At 36.4% G+C, this 25,929-nt stretch overlaps 1 protein-coding gene across 1 annotated transcript in view; it reads left to right on the forward strand.

The window, feature by feature from the left end:
* The window catches only part of LOC127873244 (Golgi resident protein GCP60-like), a 62,169-nt gene that overhangs the window by 5,562 nt on the left and 30,678 nt on the right, over window positions 1–25,929 (forward strand). The window contains exons 2-5 of the mRNA XM_052417019.1: window positions 1,843–1,984; window positions 5,055–5,195; window positions 6,426–6,539; window positions 19,776–19,863. Coding sequence (XP_052272979.1) covers window positions 1,843–1,984; window positions 5,055–5,195; window positions 6,426–6,539; window positions 19,776–19,863 — 485 coding nt within the window. The remainder of the gene's footprint in view (window positions 1–1,842; window positions 1,985–5,054; window positions 5,196–6,425; window positions 6,540–19,775; window positions 19,864–25,929) is intronic.

Below are 25,929 nucleotides of genomic sequence, written 5' to 3' on the forward strand. Positions count from 1 at the left end.
TCCCATTATTATTAAACCATTAAAATATAATGTCTACAATGAGGATTAAACTAATTACAATGTAATAAGAGATTTATGAATTATCATATGTAAAAAAAAAAAAAAAAAAAATTTTTTTAGATAGAGAAACCTTGATTTTTTTTTTGACAATCTGCACTTTCTATTACTGAAAAATACACTAATCGGAAAATTTCAAGCGCCCCGGGGACTCTGATTTCGAAATTCAAGCGCCCTGGCGAGGGATCGTTAAATGGCCTGTGGTAAGCCCTGCACAATATTTCAACACACTTTTCTTGCTGACATTTTTATGTTGAAATTTTGAATTTTTAAATATTCAACATCTGGTCGACATTGTTATCCACTTAGGCTACATCAAAATCACGATTTGCAAAAGATTGGTTTATTGCGACCTAATTGCGACCTAACTGATAGCGACACTTTAAACATACATGCCAGATGTCTGATCTCAGCGGGACAGTCCGTAGTGTGGGCCCTTTGTCCCAGCATCCCAAAATGAGACGATTTGTCCCGACTTGCGTAAAAAATGATGTAAGGTCTATGTAAGTTCATTATAAATTTCACTAGCCAAGCTCCGTCTGGTTATAACTTACCATCGCTTATCAATTTATTGCCCCTAATTTACAACCCGAGTATACTTCGCGTGTGTACCAGTGCTGGTTTTGACACCTTATCAGCGATTTATCTGCAAAAGTATAGATTTTATCAGGCGTTCACACCATGGTGATTTTTAGCGAGGCTGTTTTCGGAGAAAACCCGAGCTATTGTCATAGCCTGCTGTCGTCCGCCAGCGTCGTGCTAAAACCTTAACATTGCCTCTAAAATCAAAGTGCTTCCACCTACAACTTTGAAACTTCATATGTAGATGCACCTTGATGAGTTCTACATGCCACACCTATTTTGGGTCACAAGGTCAAAGGTCAAGGTCACTGTGACCTCTAAAAAAAAAAGGTCTTGTGATGCTCTTGTTATGATATTGGTCACTAATTGTTATCGCTAGTTGTATGTTAATAAAATATGTTCAACATTTGTTGTATTACAACGAAATAAATGTTGAAAATCTGTTTGTTTGTCTTTGAAATCTGTCTTTGAAAACGGTGTTACAAAACAATTGTTTTGTAAAAGTTATGTTACATCATAAATGAGAAAATTCATTACTGCGTTGAATAAGACCGAGTTCATAAAATCACTGCACATTTGATGAAGTTATGGCTGTTCAAAGCAATGTACCCCGTTTTCGGGTCATTTTGAGTTGAATTCCTTGTGATATATATACTTGATAGTGATTTTTTGTTCAGACAAGTTGATTTTTCGTTATAATTTGATTATATATCATTCAAATTGATGTTTTCACTAATTAATATCATAGCCACACGCTAACCACCTGATGAATAGTGAGGTATGAAAATCTTCTAGCATGAATGTTTTGGCATTCAGTGACAATATATGGATGTAAATTTCCTATTTATGCACCAATTACTCTAAAATAAAACATAATTTTGAATTGTGAAATTGCTGTTTTAGAAAGTTTTGAGCCAAACAAGTAATATTTTCTCAGTTATAAATGGATGTATTTGTCGAGTATTGTGGTTGTTTACGCTTTGTAAGAATGCCCAAGTCAAAATTGGGAAATGGCCGTCCACAGCCATCCTCTAATAAGAAAAAAGCCCTGATATTATAATGTTTTTTGTTTCTGACAAAAAGTAGATTTTTTTTCATTTTGTCAATTAGTGCACAGGTCCCTTTTAAATTAACAGAGTATTTGCATGTATACGAGTAACATTTTCAAATCTAAAAAAAATACCCTTATTTGTGTGTTTCTAGATCAAGATGGCAAGGGTCTGCACCCAAGCTACAAGGACAAGCTAAAGATGGTTGCTTTGACCAAGCAAGTGACCCATGGGAAGTACAGCCCTGGCTCCTCTCCTGATGTCGGCTTCCTTGACGTGGTGGGCAATGATAGAAAGTAGGTGCACTGCTCTGAGTGGAGGTTTTTATGATTATTATATGATAATTATTTTGTTAGAATGTGGTGTTGCCTGATTCATGCCGATTATTCTTAAAATCAGAATTGTGTAGATTAAGAACATTAAGAAATGTATATGCATCACAGATCATTTTCAATTATTAGCTTCTTATCATATTTCACAAATATTATGATTATCTGTTAAACATTAAAATTGATAAATTAAAATGAAATTTTGTTTGGAAATGTGAAGCATTCAGAATAAAAATTGATTTTTATCACTCATGATGTTTATGCACTTTCCTACTTTTTCTGTGTTCTGGGACTATCATCTGTCCCAGAAAAGTCTGCCAAACTAAGAAAATGTCAGGGTGGCTTGAAAAGGGGAAGGGTGGGGGCATACAAATGCCTGAGTGCCCTTTTGTAAAAAAAATCCTGCATTAGTAAACTTTGAACATCGTGACTTAATATGCTTTTTCCACTTTAGTACTTATATTTAATAAAAATCTGCATACATTCCATGTTGTTTATTGAAAATGATTTTAATTACGACAACAATGAAAAATGGGACAAAAAGGGTGATACGTTGAGCATGCAAATAGTAGAGGGGCCACATATTTTAAAAGGGCAGGTCATAAAAGGGAAGACCTTCCCCCATTCCATCCCACTGTAACTTAATCCCTTCAGATAAAAACTCTATTCAATGATACCAAGTGTATTCACTTGTCAGGAATAGTACACTTTGACCATGTTGCCAACCTTTTCTTGTTTTGATACTAAGTGTGCATATACCGTATACTTTCGCTTGTAAGACGCATTTTTAAGACTCAAATTAATAAGTTACAGTTGGGGTCGCGTCTTATAAGCAAGATACTGGTGAAAATAAACAAAAACAAGATGTGTTTGTGAAACACAATGTCCCCCTATATGACGTTTGACCTTGAAGGATGACCTTGACCTTGTGAAGGATGACCTTGACCTTGACCTTTCACCACTGAAAATGTGCAGTTCCATGAGATACACATGCATGCCAAATATCAAGTTTCTATCTTCAATATTGCAAAAGTATTCATAAAATAAGTGATTTGGGCCACATATATTTGACCTCTGACCTTGAAGGATGACCTTGACCTTGACCTTTCACCACTCAAAATGTGCAGCTCCATGAGATGCACATGCATGCCAAATATCAAGTTGCTATCTTCAATATTGCAAAAGTATTCATAAAATAAGCGATTTGGGCCACATATATTTGACCTCTGACCTTGAAGGATGACCTTGACCTTGACCTTTCACCACTCAAAATGTGCAGCTCCATGAGATACACATGCATGCCAAATATCAAGTTGCTATCTTCAATATTGCAAAAGTATTCATAAAATGAGCAATTTTGGCCACATATATTTGACCTCTGACCTTGAAGGATGACCTTGACCTTGAACTTTCACCACTCAAAATGTGCAGCTTCATGAGATACACATGCATGCCAAATATGAAGTTGCTATCTACAATATAGCAAAAGTTATTGCAAAATGTTAAAGTTGGCGCAAACAGACCAACAGACCAACAGACAGACCAACAGACAGACAGACAGGGCAAAAACAATATGTCCCCCACTACTATAGTGGGGGACATAAAAATCAAAATATCGAGTTTACTGGGCTTATGCTAGCCAAGTTGGACACTTGTCAGTTGTTTTGAATCATCCCGGCAGCCATTTGCATTTTCACTAAAGTCTGTATTGGCCCGTACCGTGTATAGGAACGCTATGTTCAGTTACCGATTTATTTGTAATAAAATGTATTGTTACTGATTTTGTTGTCTATTATTTTTAATTTGAATTTTGTTATTTTTGGGGCGTAAGATGTTATATTGTCCGTGATTATTCTTGAAAAGTTTGTATCACCTGATTGTCTGCGCGCGACGTCGTTAAATGTCATATAAATTGGCCATTATAGTATACGTGTGTAAGCGGCGACACGATGCCAACATGCTTAAAACAACAGCAAAATCAATTCTCAGTTTGAAACTGTCAATTGTTATAAAAACATGCTGCCGATTACAAATGCTACTTGACAAGTTTGAATCACCTGATCGTCTTTGTTCCACGTTGTTAATTGTCAATTAAGACATAATTGGCAATTAGGGTATCCTCTGAAATAAGTTACCAGTTTGCAATTGTAAATTGTTAAATAAACGCGTTTATTCAGACGACCCCCTAATGCCGATGACACCTTATTTATTAGGGGCCAACAATGACGGGAGCAAAGAGCATGCAATTATCCGCATATGGCTTTCTTCTTGACACGTGATTTCGATCTGCGCTTCGGAGTCTATCACTCTATCACGCGATTGGCTAACTTTATGAAAGTAGGCGTTACCTATTGTTGATAGACAATGGTCGTAAAATTTGAATAATCTAGGTAATAAAACTAAACGCTTTCAAAATATCTGCCTATTAGTTTTCAATACCTGTCAAACAATACATTTAAGATGACTGATACGATCAATTTTGCTTGTGCATTGATATTACGAACGTAATATGTTTGCAATTGTTAGGGCAAATGATTAAATAAGCAATTGTTAGAAATTTTGTTAATTTGATAATTATTTTTATTGCATGAATACTTGAAAATAAATTAAAACCCACTAATATATCATAAAATAAACAAATATTATTTACTTTGTTGTTTGATCGTTTTATTTTTCAGACTTGCCTGAATTACTAATTGTATGCAGCGCGAGTTTGAAAAATTCTCAATGTGTTACTAATTGATGATTTTCTTCAACATTCTGCCATTTTTCGGCCATTTTTTCGGCCGATGAAAACGGCAAAATTTGACCGCGTCTTACAAGCAGGTCAGTCTCAAATCCACCCATTATAAAGTCCGAAGTCGGGGTGCGTCTTATAAGCGAGGGCGTCTTATAAGCGCTAGTATACGGTATATGTCAAACGGTTGCTAACAACAATGTCTACAGTAGTCTGTGAGTCACTAAGAGTTATGTCCTATGAAAACAAATATTTCGGATAGTTATTCTTGGAGTAAGAGACATATTCCACTCTCTGCAGGCAGATGTGGATCTCACTGGGGGACATGTCCAAGGAGGCGGCTATGAAGGAGTTTGTGAGCATGCTGCAGGCCCTGTGCCCACAGTTCACGCCATATCTACAGGCACAAAAAGCAGAAAGGGTGGAGAGGGCGAGGAAAAGGTAATGGGGCTCTCAGCTGTTTGGAGAGTAATAGCTTGAAAACATGGGGGTCAAAATAGGGAATACATGTGAAAACACTGAAACCATAAGCATGTTGTTTCTTGGTGTTTTGTCAAGGTGTGAAACTCTCATTATTTTCTCCCTTTTAACTATCAGAGCACATTTATCTATTGTGCTCTATCTGAGCACAATGTGCTCATGGGTAGGTTTTGTGATCAACTTTTGTCAGTCATTTGTTTTCTTGACTGTTGTCAACATTTGCCTTGTTAACACACTAGAAGCCACATTTATTGTCCAATGTTCATAAAACTTGGAAAGAATATTTGTTCTTATCATATCTACACCTAGTTTGAAACTGGCCCCGACATGGGGTCAAAAACTACGTCACAAGGTCAAATTAAAGGAAAGCTTGTGAACAATCTAGCAGTCATATTTTTGTTTAGTTTCATAAAACTGGCCCTGAACATTTTTTCAGATGATATCTTGGCTGAGTTTGAAAAACGTTATTTGGTCTATTAAAAAATCATTTCTGCAAGGGGGCAGTTTTCCTTTATATCGCTAAAGTGAAACTTTGTTAATTATTAATCATTAACCCTAATATTTGAACATTTTCTAATTGGCGCCTATACATTTAATATTGTTTTCTGGTCATGATTGTAATTGAGTAAGACTGATTGAAAATAGGCATCTTACTTCAAACACTCATTAACAGGCATTCAGTACCACTAATCCACAAAATCATAAAAATAAAAACAATTTACTACTTAATTGGCATGCAATAACAAACGCTAGTTGCTATCAACATATAACAGTGGAGTAGTGAATTGGCATGTGGTAAACAGTGTACACCTGCAAGTGACTCTCTGAAATGCGATTTATCATAAACAATTATTACAAACAAATCGACAATGACTCACACTAATTGCCTTTTTTCCAAAATCAACAAATTAAGGTGTCAATGAAATAGCATTTTTGTCAAATTACAAAAATTCATGCTGACAAAAATAAATGGTTTCACTGTATTTGTTTTTTATGATTCAAATAAATTTGAAGACTTTTAAACCTAGAATAAAACGTCCGGAACAAATTAATGTTCGTGATTACCACTAATACCTCTATAAATTGTATCCTACATGCATCTTTGAAAAAGGGGATAGAATAATAGATTAATAATAATATGAATAGATTTATAACGAGGCTAACAGTATTGTCTCTCTCTGTGTACACCAGACAGGAGGAGGAGGAACAGAGGCGTCGTGATGATGAGGAGGCTGCCAGGAGGTCACAGGAGGAGGAGGCAGGCAGACAGCTGCAGGCCGAGAAACACAGGCAGTTGGAGCAGGAGTGAGTAACTCATATACTTCCTAACTCTTCAAACATACACAGTCCCATGGGTGTCGTGTCTCCTGTTAGTGGAATGATTCAGGAGAGTATCTCTCTCAAACACCAACACGCTGTCCCAACATACGAAGTCCCAAAAGTTTAAGCCTTATAGTTGGAAAAATGGGCTAAATGCGTGTGCGTAAAGTGTTGTCCCATTACACAGGCGACACACTCCGCCTAGACCTGATTTCACTTTAGAAGATGCCTACTATGAAGAAAAAATCCATAAACGTGGAAAGAGTTGTCCCTTATTAGCATTTGTAGACTGCACATGCTAATCTGGGACGACAATTTATGCTCATTCATTGAGCCCAGTTTTCCCATAATACAGCTTATTTAATCACTTCCACACAAGTCTTATGGGTTGCATGTACCCTTTACGCTGATTTTCTTTTGGTTAATGTCAAACTTGTTTACTAAAGTGTTATAACCTCACCTGAACATAAAGTGCTCATGTTTAAGTATTGTGGTAGGTGGCCGTGCAGTGTCCATCTTGGTGTGTTGTGTGTCGTGTGTCATCAACAAATTGCTTCAAACAACATTGCCTCCTAAATGGCAAAATTGATTTTCACACAACTTCACAACATTGCCTCTTAAACGGCATTACAGATTTTAACTAAACTTCACAACATTGCCTCCTAAACTGCAATACAGATTTTCATGAAACTTCACAGGCAGGAGTCATTGGTGACCTTTCAAAGTTGTTCAAATCATCCCAGTACTTTGCATATGTCACAAGAGATTAAAATAGATTTTAAAAGTGGATACTTAAAAATCTTGTCTGATACCACAACACTCAGAGGTTTAATATTTAATGTGTGTAACGTTGTTGAGTGGTCAAATCAAGCCCCTGTGCTCAAAACTGGCTTCACCCGATTTGGTAACATTTGGTTTGTAATCTTGTGTTCCTCTTCTAAGTTTGCTCAAATTAAGGGGTTAAAAATGGTCATATCCAAGTGGTAAGATGACTTATTTGGTAAATAACTTTACAAAAATCTTCTCTGGAACCACAGGTCCCAAAAGTTAGATATTTTCTATGATACTACACTTAGATGACCTGAACAAAGATTGTTCAAATCATGATCCTGGGGTAAAAAATAGCCACGCAAATGTTGAAGCAATAAGGGTCAAGAATAATATAGTTGGTGTGTTAAATTGTTTACAGGTCCTCTTAAAACTTAGTTTAAATAATGCACTTTGGTTTAAAACTTGCCATGCCCCATGACCTGATTTAAAATAAAAACTTTTATACTTTATACACTTTAAATACATTTATTGATAAAACTACAAGTCTCAAAGGTTTAATATCATTTGTGTAACATCATCTAGTGGTCCTCTTCAAAGATTGTTTATATTATGCCCTGTGGTTAAAACTGGCTGCACCTCAGGGGTCACATGATTTATATAGAATTTTATAGTAAATAACTTAAAAAATATTTGTCTATGAAACCGCAAGCCTCAGTGGTTTAATATTTGGTATGTAACATCATTAAGTGATCTTCTACAAACATTGTTAAAGTCATGCCTCTTGTAAAAAAAAAAACAAGCCTTGTCCTAGGGAGCACAAGCAAGGGCGTGATTTTTTCGCTGATTTCCGCTGATCAGGCTGTCCATGAGTCGTTTCTGAGGTTCACGGACATTCGTAAAAAAATGGAGGCGGGGGTACGACCGATTCAGTGGGCATATCTCATAAACAGCCCGAAATATCCGCAGCCCACGAAACCTCTCCGCATATTACATCGAATGATCATGGGGTATATTGTTTTTGGTCTGTCTGTCTGTGACTATCTGTCTGTCTGTCTGTCTGTCTGTCTGTCTGTCTGTCTGTCTGTCTGTCTGTCTGTCTGTCTGTCTGTCTGTCTGTCTGTCTGTCTGTCTGTCTGTCTGTCTGTCTGTCTGTCTGTCTCAAAACTTTAACCTTGCTCATAAAATGAAAACTCTTGGGTCTATGTTCTTTAAACTTCTCATGTGCATGCATTTCATTGAGATCTACTATTAAATATGGTTTGAGGTCACTAGGTCAAGGTCACTGTGACCTTTACATTCAAAATATAACCTTGCTGATAAATTGAAAAGTTTTATTTCTAAAATAGCTTCCATGCGGCCTGAAAGCGCAGTAGGGGGCATTGTGTTTCAAAAACACAGCTCTTGTTTAAATGAGCAATATCATTGGCTGCCGTTTCCTAATCTTCCAATAAAAGTCAGTGTTTTAAAATATGTTGGGTAATTCTTTGCTTATTCGTGTGCAAATTGTGACAAAGTGAAGTGAAAATGAAGATTTTTGAACGAACGAATCTAAAAAAATCTTAGAGATTTACAAATTATTAAAAAACAACTTCCAATTGGAATAGAAACAACAGTGGATAAAAAGCAGAAAGCCATACCAATTTCCCAAATTTGGCATGAAACATCATATATGGGGTCAAAATATGCCCTGCTGGGAGGCATGGGAATGAAATGGTTTAAATAGAAATCATACGCCTGGGTAAGAAACTAGCCACGCCCCACACAGGTGATCAATTCAGGACCAACTTGGCCCTCTTGTTTACTTTCCTGGATCTTAGGGTTTCCGCGGTTGATCTCCATCTCCACAAAAAAAAAATTTGTTGGTGCTGGAGCTCTGGAGCAGATTAAATCAGTACACTGATGCTCAAAGGGCATTGTTGGTCATAAGATCATCAGGTAGTAATTAAGCTTAAACGGGAAAGGGGGGGCTGCCATTCCATTTAATGCCCCACCCTTTAAAAATATTTATCCCTCCTTCCATTGTTGAAGCATACCACCTTTTTATAGTATATCCCACCCTTTTTGTCCCTTTATTATTTTTATGCCCGGGGAAGGGTGGCATATAGCAGTTGAACAGTTCAAAATGTGCAGCTTCATGAGATACACATGCATGCCAAATATCAAGTTGCTATCTTCAATATTGCAAAAGTTATCGCCAATGTTAAAGTTTTCGGACGGACGGACAGACATTGGCGATAACTTTTGCAATATTGAAGATAGCAACTTGATATTTGGCATGCATGTGTATCTCATGAAGCTGCACATTTTGAGTGGTGAAATGTCAAGGTCATCCTTCAAGGTCTAAAGTCAAAAAATACAATCCAAGGGAAGTAATAAGCTTTAAAAGGGAGATAATTTCTAAACCTGCCAAATGATATATTGAATTTTTTTTTCAAAGTGGCACAATAAGGGGCATTGTGTTTCTGACAAACACATCTCTTGTTCAATTCTCTTGTAAATATTGGATATTGATGATTTTAAAGAGTTCCTTCAAGTTCTTTTTAATAAGGATCATTCCTCATGGAATATATGCTGAAAAGATTCTTGAATATAATTACTATTGTTGAAACAGCACCATTAAGCTGCAAACTTATATTTACTTGTTTATATCCTCAAAAAAAGCAATGCATTATGATCATTAATTTATAAAATATATACCAAGAAATCATGACTTGTAATACTTTGTGTCAAATTTATGAAATTTAAGCAATTTTAAATAATGAGCCACTCACTATGAAAACCGGGGCTTTATGCATTTGCCTAAAATATTGTCCCATATATGCTTGTGTGGTCATCACAGACTACATGTAGTCAGTGATGACATTTTCTGCCTAGACTGGATATAAATTTTTTTAGCTCATCTATTTTTTGAAAAAAAATTATTAGCTATTGTCATCACCTTGGCGTCGGCGTCTGCGTCGGCGTCCGGTTAAGTTTTGCGTTTAGGTCCACTTTTCTCAGAAAGTATCAATGCTATTGCATTCAAACTTGGTACACTTACTTACTATCATGAGAGGACTGGGCAGGCAAAGTTAGATAACTCTGGCGTGCAATTTGACAGAATTATGTGCCCTTTTTATACTTAGAAAATTGAAAATTTTGGTTAAGTTTTGCGTTTAGGTCCACTTTTCTCAGAAAGTATCAATGCTATTGCATTCAAACTTGGTACACTTACTTACTATCATGAGGGGACTGTGCAGGCAAAGTTAGATAACTCTGGCGTGCATTTTTACAGAATTATGTGCCCTTTTTAACCAGGTTTTCCGAAGGAAAAAACTGGTTATTAGATTGGCGAATGCGGGCAGGCTGGCTGGCTGGCTGGCTGGCTGGCTGGCTGGCTGGCGGGCTGGCTGGCGGGCGGGCGGAACAAGCTTGTCCGGGCCATAACTATGTCGTTCATTGTCAGATTTTAAAATCATTTGGCACATTTGTTCACCATCATTGGACGGTGTGTTGCGCGAAATAATTACGTCGATATCTCCAAGGTCAAGGTCACACTTTGAGTTCAAAGGTCAAAAATGGCCATAAATGAGCTTGTCCGAGCCATAACTATGTCGTTCATTGTCAGATTTTAAAATCATTTGGCACATTTGTTCACCATCATTGGACGGTGTGTCGCGCGAAATAATTACGTCGATATCTCCAAGGTCAAGGTCACACTTTGAGTTCAAAGGTCAAAAATGACCATAAATGTCCCTTGAGATATAACCTTCATATTTGGTATGCATGTGTATATGGACAACGCCTTTCCATACGCACACAAATTTTGACCGTCCGTCCGTCCGTCCGTGTGTCCGTCCAAAAACTTTAACGTTGCTCATAACTTTTGCAATATTGAAGATAGCAAATTGATATTTGCCATGCATGTGTATCTTATGAAGCTGCACATTTTTAGTGGTGAAAGGTCAAGGTCATCCTTCATGGTCAAAGGTCAAAAAAAAAAAATTCATGTGCATATCTCCAATGTCAAGGTCGCCACGACTAAAAATAGATTTATTTTAAAACAAACTTACAAAGGGGGTTAATTTTCTTTGTTCATTTCAAAAGTTCAGTTTGAGTTGTCTCCCTTTATCAGATTTTTTTTTCACAATGAAAACCTGGTTTTGTGACAATTTTGTCCCTTGTTATACTAAGAAAATTGAAAATTTTGGTTAAGTTTTATGTTTAGGTCCATTTTATTCCGTAAGTATCAAAGCTATTGCTTTCATACTTGCAACACTTACTAACTATCATAAGGGGACTGTGCAGGCAAAGTAATGTAACTCTGACTGGCATTTTGACATAATTATGGGCCCTTTTTATACTTAGAAAATTGAAAATTTGGTTAAGTTTTGTGTTTAGGTCCACTTTATTCCTACAGTATCAAAGCTATTGCTTTCATACTTGCAACACTTATTAACTATCATAAGGGGACTGTGCAGGCAAAGTTATGTAACTCTGACTGGCATTTGGACGGAATTATGGGCCCTTTATACTTAGAAAATTGAAAATTTGGTTAAGTTTTGTGTTTTGGTCCACTTTACCCCTAAAGTATCATAGATATTGCTTTCATACTTGGAACACTCGCAAACTATCATAAGGGTACAGTAAAAGGACAAGTTGCATAACTCTGGTTGTCATTTTTACGGAATTATGGCCCTTTTTTGACTTAGTAACTTTTAATATATGGTTAAATTTTGTGTTTCGATCCACTTTACTTCTTAAGTATCAAGGCTATTGCTTTCAAACTTCAAATACTTTCATGCTATCATGAGGTTACTGTACCTGGCAAGTTGAATTTTACCTTGACCTTTGAATGACCTTGACTCTCAAGGTCAAATTATTAAATTTTGCTAAAATTGCCATAACTTCTTTATTTATTTATCTATATGGTTAATTGATTTTAACACAACTTCACAACATTGCCTCCTAAACTGCAATACAGATTTTCACTAAACTTCACAACATTGCCTCCTAAACTGCAATACAGATTTTCATGAAACTTCACAGGCAGGAGTCTTGGGTGACCTTTCAAAGTTGTTAAATCGTCCCAGTACTTTGAATATGTCACAAGAGATTAACGACCGATTCCGCGGACATATCTCATAAACAGCCTGAAATATCCGCAGCCCACGAAACCTCTCCGCATATTACATCGAATGATCAGGGGGAATATTGTTTTTGGTCTGTCTGTCTGTCTGTCTGTCTGTCTCAAAACTTTAACCTTGCTCATAAAATTAAAACTCTTGGGTCTATGTTCTTTAAACTTCACATGTGCATGCATTTCATTGAGATCTACTATTAAATATGGTTTGATGTCACTAGGTCAAGGTCACTCAGACCTTTACATTCAAAATATAACCTTGCTGATTAAATGAAAAGTTTTATTTCTACAATAGCTTCCATGCAGCCTGAAAGCGCAGTAGGGTGCATTGTGTTTCAAAAACGCAGCTCTTGTTTAAACGAGCGATATCATTGGCTGCCGTTTCCTAATCTTCCAATAAAAGTCAGTGTTTTAAAATATGTTGGGTAATTCTTTGCTTATTCGTGTGCAAATGGTGACAAAGTGAAGTGAAAATGAAGATTTTTGAAACAACGAATCTAAAAAATCTTAGAGATTTACAAATTATTAAAAAACAACTTCCAATTGGAATAGTAACAACAGTGGATATAAAGCAGAAAGCCATACCAATTTCCCAAATTTGGCATGAAACATCATATATGGGGTCAAAATATGCCCTGCTGGGAGGCATGGGAATGAAATGGTTTAAATAGAAATCATACGCTTGGGTAAGAAACTAGCCACGCCCCACACAGGTGATCAATTCAGGACCAACTTGGCCCTCTTGTTTACTTTCCTGGATCTTAGGGTTTCCGCGGTTGATCTCCATCTCCACAAAAAAAAAAATTTGTTGGTGCTGGAGCTCTGGAGCAGATTAAATCAGTACACTGATGCTCAAAGGGCATTGTTGGTCATAAGATCATCAGGTAGTAATTAAGCTTAAACGGGAAAGGGGGGGCTGCCATTCCATTTAATGCCCCACCCTTTAAAAATATTTATCCCTCCTTCCATTGTTGAAGCATACCACCTTTTTATAGTATATCCCACCCTTTTTGTCCCTTTATTATTTTTATGCCCGGGGAAGGGTGGCATATAGCAGTTGAACAGTTCAAAATGTGCAGCTTCATGAGATACACATGCATGCCAAATATCAAGTTGCTATCTTCAATATTGCAAAAGTTATCGCCAATGTTAAAGTTTTCGGACGGACGGACAGACATTGGCGATAACTTTTGCAATATTGAAGATAGCAACTTGATATTTGGCATGCATGTGTATCTCATGAAGCTGCACATTTTGAGTGGTGAAATGTCAAGGTCATCCTTCAAGGTCTAAAGTCAAAAAATACAATCCAAGGGAAGTAATAAGCTTTAAAAGGGAGATAATTTCTAAACCTGCCAAATGATATATTGAATTTTTTTTTCAAAGTGGCACAATAAGGGGCATTGTGTTTCTGACAAACACATCTCTTGTTCAATTCTCTTGTAAATATTGGATATTGATGATTTTAAAGAGTTCCTTCAAGTTCTTTTTAATAAGGATCATTCCTCATGGAATATATGCTGAAAAGATTCTTGAATATAATTACTATTGTTGAAACAGCACCATTAAGCTGCAAACTTATATTTACTTGTTTATATCCTCAAAAAAAGCAATGCATTATGATCATTAATTTATAAAATATATACCAAGAAATCATGACTTGTAATACTTTGTGTCAAATTTATGAAATTTAAGCAATTTTAAATAATGAGCCACTCACTATGAAAACCGGGGCTTTATGCATTTGCCTAAAATATTGTCCCATATATGCTTGTGTGGTCATCACAGACTACATGTAGTCAGTGATGACATTTTCTGCCTAGACTGGATATAAATTTTTTTAGCTCATCTATTTTTTGAAAAAAAATTATTAGCTATTGTCATCACCTTGGCGTCGGCGTCTGCGTCGGCGTCCGGTTAAGTTTTGCGTTTAGGTCCACTTTTCTCAGAAAGTATCAATGCTATTGCATTCAAACTTGGTACACTTACTTACTATCATGAGAGGACTGGGCAGGCAAAGTTAGATAACTCTGGCGTGCAATTTGACAGAATTATGTGCCCTTTTTATACTTAGAAAATTGAAAATTTTGGTTAAGTTTTGCGTTTAGGTCCACTTTTCTCAGAAAGTATCAATGCTATTGCATTCAAACTTGGTACACTTACTTACTATCATGAGGGGACTGTGCAGGCAAAGTTAGATAACTCTGGCGTGCATTTTTACAGAATTATGTGCCCTTTTTAACCAGGTTTTCCGAAGGAAAAAACTGGTTATTAGATTGGCGAATGCGGGCAGGCTGGCTGGCTGGCTGGCTGGCGGGCTGGCTGGCGGGCGGGCGGAACAAGCTTGTCCGGGCCATAACTATGTCGTTCATTGTCAGATTTTAAAATCATTTGGCACATTTGTTCACCATCATTGGACGGTGTGTTGCGCGAAATAATTACGTCGATATCTCCAAGGTCAAGGTCACACTTTGAGTTCAAAGGTCAAAAATGGCCATAAATGAGCTTGTCCGAGCCATAACTATGTCGTTCATTGTCAGATTTTAAAATCATTTGGCACATTTGTTCACCATCATTGGACGGTGTGTCGCGCGAAATAATTACGTCGATATCTCCAAGGTCAAGGTCACACTTTGAGTTCAAAGGTCAAAAATGGCCATAAATGTCCCTTGAGATATAACCTTCATATTTGGTATGCATGTGTATATGGACAACGCCTTTCCATACGCACACAAATTTTGACCGTCCGTCCGTCCGTCCGTGTGTCCGTCCGAAAACTTTAACGTTGCTCATAACTTTTGCAATATTGAAGATAGCAACTTGATATTTGCCATGCATGTGTATCTTATGAAGCTGCACATTTTTAGTGGTGAAAGGTCAAGGTCATCCTTCATGGTCAAAGGTCAAAAAAAAAAAATTCATGTGCATATCTCCAATGTCAAGGTCACCACGACTAAAAATAGATTTATTTTAAAACAAACTTACAAAGGGGGTTAATTTTCTTTGTTCATTTCAAAAGTTCAGTTTGAGTTGTCTCCCTTTATCAGATTTTTTTTCACAATGAAAACCTGGTTTTGTGACAATTTTGTCCCTTGTTATACTTAGAAAATTGAAAATTTTGGTTAAGTTTTGTGTTTAGGTCCATTTTATTCCGTAAGTATCAAAGCTATTGCTTTCATACTTGCAACACTTACTAACTATCATAAGGGGACTGTGCAGGCAAAGTAATGTAACTCTGACTGGCATTTTGACATAATTATGGGCCCTTTTTATACTTAGAAAATTGAAAATTTGGTTAAGTTTTGTGTTTAGGTCCACTTTATTCCTACAGTATCAAAGCTATTGCTTTCATACTTGCAACACTTATTAACTATCATAAGGGGACTGTGCAGGCAAAGTTATGTAACTCTGACTGGCATTTGGACGGAATTATGGGCCCTTTATACTTAGAAAATTGAAAATTTGGTTAAGTTTTGTGTTTTGGTCCACTTTACCCCTAAAGTATCATAGATATTGCTTTCATACTTGGAACACTCGCAAACTATCATAAGGGTACAGTAAAAGGACAAGTTGCATAACTCTGGTTGTCATTTTTACGGAATTATGGCCCTTTTTTGACTTAGTAACTTTTAATATATGGTTAAATTTTGTGTTTCGATCCACTTTACTTCTTAAGTATCAAGGCTATTGCTTTCAAACTTCAAATACTTTCATGCTATCATGAGGTTACTGTACCTGGCAAGTTGAATTTTACTTTGACCTTTGAATGACCTTGACTCTCAAGGTCAAATTATTAAATTTTGCTAAAATTGCCATAACTTCTTTATTTATGATTAGATTTGATTGATACTTTGACAAAACTACTCTTACCTGACATACCACAATAGACTCCACCCAAACCGCCCTCCCCCCCTCCCCCCCCCCCCCCCCCGAATCCCCCCCATATTTTTTATATATATTTTTTTTAAGATCATCTCACAAATGACCACCACACCCTCACACTAAACCCCCCCCCACCCCACCCCACCCCCCCCCCAATGTTTTTTGTTTTTTTTAAACGGTTAAAAAACACAAATATTTATTTGTATTATTTTATGTTTGAAATATCGTCCAAACCATCGCACCCAAGAATCCCAACCCACCCCTCCTCCCCCACCCTCCTCCCCCCCCCCTAATTTTTTTTTTTTAAGATCATCTCACAAATGACCACCACAACCCCTCACATTATACCCCCCCCCCCCCCCACCCACCCCATCCCCCCAAATTTCTTTTTTTTTTAAACGGTTAGAAATCACAAATATTTATTTTTATTATTTTATGTTTGAAATACCGTCCAACCATCGCACCCAAGAATCACCCCCCACCCCCCCCCCCCCCCCCCCCCCGATTTTTTTTTGTGCATTTTTTTTCGCATTTTTGGAAAATAATGTAATAAATGTCCACACCCCCACACTATACACCCCTCTTCACTCCACCCCTCCCTCCTTTGTGATTAAAAATGAGAGTCCCTTCACCTTTTAAAAGAAAATAGATGAGCGGTCTGCACCCGCAAGGCGGTGCTCTTGTTTTTTAAAGAGATATCCTTTAAAAAAGGAAAGTATTCTCTGATAAGCCTGTGTGGACTGCTCATTCTGATCTGGGACAATGATTTAAGCACATGCATTAAGCTTGGTTTTCACGGAGTCTGGCTCAGTTATATTTGTATGTGAAATTTTTGCATTAGGATTTTATTAGTCATAAGAACTAATGGTTTGCTATGTAGACAACTTGTAATATTCAGATACTATTCAAATATCTGCGTAGAACACTTTAAACTACAGAATTAAGTCCACATCTAGACTTATGATATCATACTTATACAATTAATTACATTAAAAAAATACAATTATTTTTGTTCTTCATTTTGTGTTTTGTTTATGGTGTTTTGCATGCAATATTGATATACATTCAAACAGTATAAACATGCAATGCCTTTAAAGTCACCACAATGCAGTGGTGTTTTAGAATAAAATAGAAAAATTGACTGAACTAATTGGAATAAGTATATGTGAACTGATTGGATAAAACACTATTTAAAGATTTAGCAATACCTCCTATTTTTGTCCCCTACTGGTTTCACCGAAGGGGACTTTTGGTTTGCGCATGTGTCCGTCGGTCAGTCAGTCTGTCAGTCTGTCACACTTTTCTGGATCCTGCGATAACTTTAAAAGTTCTTTATATTTTTTCATGAAACTTGAAACATGGATAGATGGCAATATGGATGTTATACACGTCATTTCATTTTGTTCCTTTGTCAAAAATTCTGGTTGCTATGGCAACAAAACAAATATTATATATATATACATATATATATATATATATATATATATATATATATATATATATATATATATATATATATATATATATATATATATATATATATATTTCTGACAATGGTGGAGCCGGTAGGGGACTGGTATTGCTTGGCAATAGTTTTGTTTTACATACAAATTCTCATGATAACTCTTAAATTGAAATCACTATTCTACTTAAACCATAATCTGTGCTGTTCATAATAAGTATTTCTATGTTAATTTTATTGTGAAATAATTTTAGTTTTCTCTTATACCAACTAGCAAGAAATTTATATTACATTTACATGTTTTTATACATACATGTTCTTATTTGAGGTTGAAACAAATAACTGAATTTTACAAAAATATTAACATTAAAATGGCTCATGCTAGAAGTTGTAAGCGATATGAATGTCTATCTAGTTTACAGCAAAGTATGCATCATGTCCATATTTTTTTCTGAAGATTTAATAAATGCATTATTTATTCCATGCTGCAAAGCCATAGGGGGTATTATAGGAATGACCTTCATCCATCCGTCAGTCAGTTAGTCAGTCAGTCAATCTTTCAGCCTGTCCATAACACTTTCCATAACATACACATGTATAAGACATGAGAGCTCCATTTCTGTGCCTGCTCCATTTATCTCCTGAAGGATTTAGGTGAAACTTATTTAAAATGTTAAGAGCTTTGAGAAGATGTGCAGAATGCATGCATCAAAGGTCCATGGTTTGAGCCTCCATTTTAGTGTCAGCTCCTATACTCTATGAAGAATTTTCATGTTGAAAGATTTTGCTGAAACTTGTTAAAATGTTTACATAATAGAGACATTGTTCAGAAGGCATAATTCAGTCAAGTCCACTCAAGTCTAAATGCTGTAGATAAAAAGTTTGTGCCTTTATTTCTTGTCATATCCATATATTTAATACCCTTTGAATGATTTTTTAGGAAATTTTGTAACATTGGGATGTGTTCAGAAGAAATGAGTCAGTCATAATAATCACATTTTTGGTGCAATGTTAACCTTTCTCCCATCAGAAGCAAAGTGCAAATGGCTTTTGCAACCAGCATAAAACCAGAACAGCCTTTGAGTAACTCGCAGTTTGTTCAGGTTTTATGCTGTTTGCTGCTCATCACTATCTAAGGGTTGGAAATGAAGCCTTTAAAATTTGAATATACTAAGAATGGTCTATAATTAAATGTAACTTTCTAAGGGACTACAGATGCGTCAAAATACGTATCTAAGTGGTAAAGGGTTAAGGTCATTGGGATGATGTGCAAAAGGCATGCTTCAGTCTGCTGGCTCAAAATGAAGGTCATCACTTCAGACAAAAACATTCTGCAATTGATCTAGCTGTCTCTTTGATTGCCTTGTATAAATAAGTATAAATTAAATATGAGCCACGCTCTGCGAAAATGGGGCTTAATACATGTGCATTAAGATTCAGCGTAGATTAGCATGTGCACTTGGCACAGGCTAATCAGGGACAACTCTTTCTGCCTAGACTGGATTTTCTTTTAGAAGAGACTTGCTTAAAAAAAAATATTCATAAGCCAAATGAGTGGTCCCTGATAAGCCCCAGCCAACTGTACAGGCTTATCTGAGACGATACTTTACATACATGAATTTAGCCCTGTTTTGCCAGAGCAAGGCTATATTGATGTTTTCTTTATTCTTCTACTGAAGACCATAATCTATAAACCAATTTTACGAAATATCTATGGCAAAGTACACTTTGTCATGCCAGGTCACAAAGAATCTAATTTATATAACGCTATTTTGCTAAATTACAAAGGATCTAATTTGCATTACACACTTAGCTAAGCCTTCCAGCTACGTTTCCACAGCACCATGCAGGCAAATTTTAGCCATAGCTTGCAAAACCCAGTCCTTGCTACTGCTGGTATTGGTTTGTCCTTGCTACTGCTGGTATTGGTTTATTGATTCCTGCCTTACCTCTCAGCCCGGTTATACACATGACTATGTTGCAGGAGGCAGATTAGAGCAGCCTTGAATCAACAGACTGCCATTCAGTTCAAGCAATACGCCGCTCAACAGTGTCCAGGAAATTCCAAACAGGTAAGCAACGCTGCTTTTTGTTGCTTGTTAAGTATGCTTTAATTATAGATCTTGTATTTATCATTACATTACTTCTTGAAAGTATGAAGGAGTTAATATTCTGCAATGCAGACATGGTATTATTGATCCAGGTTGATGCTATATGTTTTCAATAAATGATTTGCGTTCTGTTAAGAGGCGGTTTAATGCATGTGCGTAAAGTGTCGTCCCAGATTAGCCTGTGCAGTTTGCACAGGCTAATGAGGGACAACACTTTCTGCCTAAACTGGATTTTTGCTAAGAAGAGACTTTCTTTAAACAAAAAATATCATAAAAGTGGAAAGTGCATACTGCACAGGCTCATTAGGGACGACACATTACGCACATGCATTAAACCCGCTTTTAGAGTAAGTTTTTAACACAATCTGACAGGATGTAAATGCATGACAGGAAGTAAATGAACTAAACTCAAGACTTGTGAGTGGAACCGATGCATGTATTAAGCATTTTTCATATCACAGATACTGATTTATTTATTCTTAAACCTGTGACTCCATGCTTCCTTTACATAGAAAAAAAGTTATGCTGATTGCTTCACATTTACTTATAACTTGGTTGAGGGTTTTCTTGTTTAGTTTTGTTAATGACAATTATAATATTTGAAGTATTTGTTGTTTTTATTGAAACATCTTGTGACTGTTTACTGTGGTTTTATTTTTACTTGTTAGTCCCTTCTGGTGTAACTGAGAGGGACTATAGGCCCCCCCCCCCCCCCCACACACACACACACATACACAGTCTGTATGTCTGTGTTTTGTAATTCTGTTTATAAGTCATTCCATGTGTTCGTGGGAATCTTGAGGTCACAATATACTAAATAGTTTCCCTATATAATTCAATGTAAAAGCGACAACTTTGAGCGAAAATAAATTCAACATTTTGCACATAGAGACCCCCATAACCATACCTTTTCTTAAAGGCCATTCTAAGCGGAATCGATTTATGCAATAAAAAAGATAGGTCATGTTCAAACCAAAAAAGAACTTGACGCTTATCAAAATCGACTGTTTTTGCAACTTTGTTTTCGGTCGTTTCTTAGTGGAATGTAACCTTTTTCAGTGCAAGGCTTTACTAAAGTCTCCAAGTTTATCATATTTCAGGGATTCGGTCGTGAACACCTATTTATGCCCTACCATTATCTCCGAAAGATAAAACCCGAACAATAGTTTAAGATGTAAAACATGCCTTCGAGTCAACTATGATATTTTTTTAGAGAGTACAGCCCTACATGAAACGAGTATTTAGTATATTGTAACCTATAAGACAACGTTTACTGTTAACATGGCGAAAAATAAGCACTTCTCGATACTTATAAACCTATTTTCTATGTACATGCCAAAGTTCAGACCGATCTTTCACGTAGAAATGCTTGAAAATGCATTTTATTATAACGCCTGATAAGCCTTCTGGCTTTCGCGGTCGGAGCTTTGATTTATAACGCGCGTTCAGCAGTAAAACGATTACCCTAAATAATAACAATCGGTCAAAATACTTTAATATTGTTACAAGCTATGTAGAAAAAGAAGTAAACAACTATTAAAACGTGTTCCTGAGTTCTTTCAGCACAAATTGTTGCCATTTGAGATGCTCAAGACGAGTTTTTGTACGTTTATCCTCTTATTTTCCTCTGAAAACGCATTTTTTTCTTAAAAACTCACAATGCTCCTTAAATTCATGAAACAAACGCATTTGTTCCGTGAAATTTGCCAAAACGCGTCATATCCCACCACAAAAATGATGATTTTCTGTAAATACAGCTCCTTTGTGACTAGGCCAGGTTTGCGTTTAGGTCACAATATACAAAATAGTTTCCCTATATAATTCAATGTAAAAGCGACAACTTTGAGCGAAAATAAATTCAACATTTTGCACATAGAGACCCCCATAACCATACCTTTTCTTAAAGGCCATTCTAAGCGGAATCGATTTATGCAATAAAAAAGATAGGTCATGTTCAAACCAAAAAAGAACTTGACGCTTATCAAAATCGACTGTTTTTGCAACTTTGTTTTCGGTCGTTTCTTAGTGGAATGTAACCTTTTTCAGTGCAAGGCTTTACTAAAGTCTCCAAGTTTATCATATTTCAGGGATTCGGTCGTGAACACCTATTTATGCCCTACCATTATCTCCGAAAGATAAAACCCGAACAATAGTTTAAGATGTAAAACATGCCTTCGAGTCAACTATGATATTTTTTTAGAGAGTACAGCCCTACATGAAACGAGTATTTAGTATATTGTAACCTTGATCCTGAGATAGCTACTCAAAAGCTACTAAAGCTAGATTGATGAAACTTAGTATGTTGATAGAGGACCATATGGGCAATATGCATGTTTGTTAAGAATTTTTGTTGGAAAAAAGTTCTGGTTGTTATGGTAATGATAAAATTAAAAAGAGGATCCTGCTACTACTAAAAAGTACTCGAGCTAATTAGTTTAAAACATTAAACGTTTGTCTTGGATGCTTAAAACTGCGTACATATACATGTATCATGTGAAACTTTGTTTATTTTTACATTGTGTTCCAATAAATTGTTAACTCTTTAAACAGTCATCTAATGTTTATCCCATTTTTCATGCTTTGCCTTCATTATTATTTTAAATTATTCAACGGTGGAATATGTACTTTTTTTCGGCAGACATAAAATGAGGTTGAAAACTAAAATCTGGACAAAGTGACAACTCAACAAAACTTTAGTCAGATTTTTTCAAAGTTGCTTGATAAAAGACCATTGAGGGAATATGTATGTTATTTCAGTTTTGTCTGTCTGTCCGTTTGTCTGAAAAATCTGGATCCTGCATTCCATATGCTGAAATGATGGAAGTCTGTTTGTTAAGAGAGGGCCATATGGGAAATATGCACAGGATTTTAGTTCATTTGTCAGACAAAAGTGGTTGCTTTGGTTTCAGAAATATAAGTAAAAACTAAAATCTAGATCCTGCTACCACTCAAACACTACTTTGAAAAGGTTGATGAAACTTACGGAAATCCTTTTTATACTGGGACAACATTAACCCATTTATGCCTAGTGTCTAGAAAAAAGGCCTTGGCAAACAGCGTAGACCCAGATGAGACGCCGCATGATGTGGTGTCTCATCAGGGTCTGCGCTGTTTGCTTAAAGGAATTTCTGTAAGAAATATTCTAAATATAGAAATAAACATACTAGACATCCCTAATTTTGGAAATAAATTGATCCAATTTAGAAAGATGGGAGAGTCCACTAGGCGTAAATGGGTTAACTCAGTAGAGGACTTTTATTTGTCTGTGACAAAGCTTATTGTTTATTCCATTATTAAACAATCTTGAAAGATTGTTGCTGGTCTTTTCATGTCATTGTTGTTAATTTATTTATTTCATTTAATAAAGGCTTCTTTATTTCCCCATACAAATACAGGTGTGTCACTTATGTGCATGATTACCTTGCAAGCAGCATTTGTTAATGTTGTTTACTTTTGGTTAATGCTGATATATTGTGAAGCAACATGTTTTATTTTATTCACTCTCTTTACTTTATTTTTACAAATGATCTTGCAAATGTTAACAAACAACTCCAAAAGAGATGTGGAAATCATACCGGTAAATAAAACATTAGAAAGGGCACATGCACTCATTGAAAGAGACAATATAGAATCATCAGAATGAAAATGAAAATATTCTTCCTACATCATGGCATGTTGATACTTGATGCTTGTGAAATCAATATTTTATCACATCAGTCCAGCGATTTTTTATGCCTCCTTTCGAAGAAAAGGGGGCATATAGTGATTGGACTGTCCGTCTGTCCGTCCGTCTGTCCGTCTTCGTCACACTTTGCGTTTAGGTTTCGAAAAATGCTCATAACTTCTATGTCCCTTGAGATATAACCTTCATATTTGGTATGCATATGTATATGGATAAAGCCTTTCCATACGCACAAAAGTTTTTACCCCTGTGACCTTGACCTTGAACTTAGGGTCCGCGTTTAGGTTTTGAAATCTGCGGTTAGGTTTCGAAAAATGCTCATAACTTCTATGTCCCTTGAGATAAAGCCTTCATATTTGGTATGCATGTGTATATGGACAAGGCCTTTCCATGCGCACACTTGTTTTACCCCTGTGACCTTTACCTTGATGTTAGGGTCCGCGTTTAGGTTTCGAAATCTGCGTTTAGGTTTCGAAAAATGCTCATAACTTCTATGTCCCTTGAGATAAAGCCTTCATATTTGGTATGCATGTGTATATGGACAAGGCCTTTCCATACGCAAATTTTTTTTGACCCCTGTGACCTTCACTTTGAACTTAGGGTCTGCGTTAAGGTTTCAAAATCTGCGTTTAGGTTTTGAAAAATGCTCATAACTTCTATGTCCCTTGAGATATAACCTTCATATTTGGTATGCATGTTTATATGGACAAGGCCTTTCCATACGCACAAAAATTTTGACCCCTGTGACCTTGACCTTGAACTTGGGGTCTGCGTTTAGGTTTCAAAATCTGCGTTTAGGTTTCGAAAAATGCTATAACTTCTATCAAAGCGTTTATAGGGGGCATATGTCATCATATGGTGACAGCTCTTGTTTTTAGCTCACCTGTTTGCACAGTTAAGCTTTTGTGACCGGTCTGTCGTCTGTCCGTCCACATTTGTTCGTAAACACTCTAGAGGCCACATTTATTGTCCGATCTTCATGAAACTTGGTCAGAAGGTTTGTCCAAATGATATCTCGATCGAGTTCGAAACTGGGTCATGCTGGGTCAAAAACTAGGTCACTAGGTCAAAAAAAAAAGAAAAAGCTTGTAAACACTGTAGATTCACATTTAATGCCCAATCTTCATGTAACTTTGTCTAAATGTCTGTCTTAATGATATGTTGGTTGAGTTAAAAAGTGGTTCCGGTCCGTTGAAAAACATGGCCGCCAGTGGGCGGGGCAGTTTTCCTTATTTGGCTAAAGAGAAACCTTGTTAACACGCTAGAAGTCACAATTTTGGCCCAATCGTCATGAAAGTTAATCAAACATTGGTTTTATTGATATGTCAGACGAGTCGAAAATGGTCCAGATCGGTGAAAAAACATGGCCGCCAGTGGGCGGGGCATTTTTCTCTATATGTATATAGTGAAAAAATGTGAAATTCTAGAAGTCACATTTTTTGCCCAATTTTCATGAAATTTGGTCAGAACATTTGTTTCCTTGAGATGAGAGTTGAGTTGGAAAATGGTTCTGGTCAGTTGAATAACATGGCTGCCGGGGGGGGGGCAGTTTTCTTATATTTATATAGTAAAAAAAAGCTTGTGAACACTCTACAAGTCACATTTTTTGCCCAATCATCATGAAACTTGGTGAAAAGATTGTTTTATATATATCTCAGATGAGTTTGCAAATGGTCCCGATGGGTCAATAAACATGGCTGCCAGGGGGTGGAGCAGTTTTCCTTATGTGACTATATAGAGAGAAACATTGTGATGGAACACTATCGAAGTCACATATTTTGCCTTATCATCGTGAAACTTAGTCAATACATTGGTTTTATTGATTTCTCGGACAAGTTGGAAAATGGCTCAGATCGGTGAAACACACTGTTTAGCTCACCTGATTGCTCAGGTGAGGTTTTAGGATTGGTCTTTGTCCGCTGTCCATTCGTCCACATTGGTTTGTAAACACTCTAGCATTAACATTTTCTCAAGCATTCTTTATCAAAGTTGCTGAAAGATCTCAGTCAAGTTTGATGATGAGCAAAATCACATAATTAATGCCATAATTATTGCCCTTAGATTGTCAAAATTTTCATTATATTATACAAAATCCTTGTAAGCAAAGTTTGATGTTTGGTAAGGGGGGTCAACTCAAAATATTGGTCACCATTTCAAATCTTACAAAAACAAAACCCCTCCCTACGCCAGAGTTTTGGTTCAATAATGATGAAACTTTACCAGGATGTTTGTCTGGTCAATATCTAGGTCAAATTTGGATTACAGGGCTCAACATTAACGGTTGTCCGATTGCCCCTGGCAAATAAAAATTGGGTCCGGGCAAGTTATTTTATAATCTAGTTGTC

Source organism: Dreissena polymorpha, chromosome 3 (assembly GCF_020536995.1).
Source record: "Dreissena polymorpha isolate Duluth1 chromosome 3, UMN_Dpol_1.0, whole genome shotgun sequence".
NCBI lineage: Eukaryota > Metazoa > Mollusca > Bivalvia > Myida > Dreissenidae > Dreissena > Dreissena polymorpha.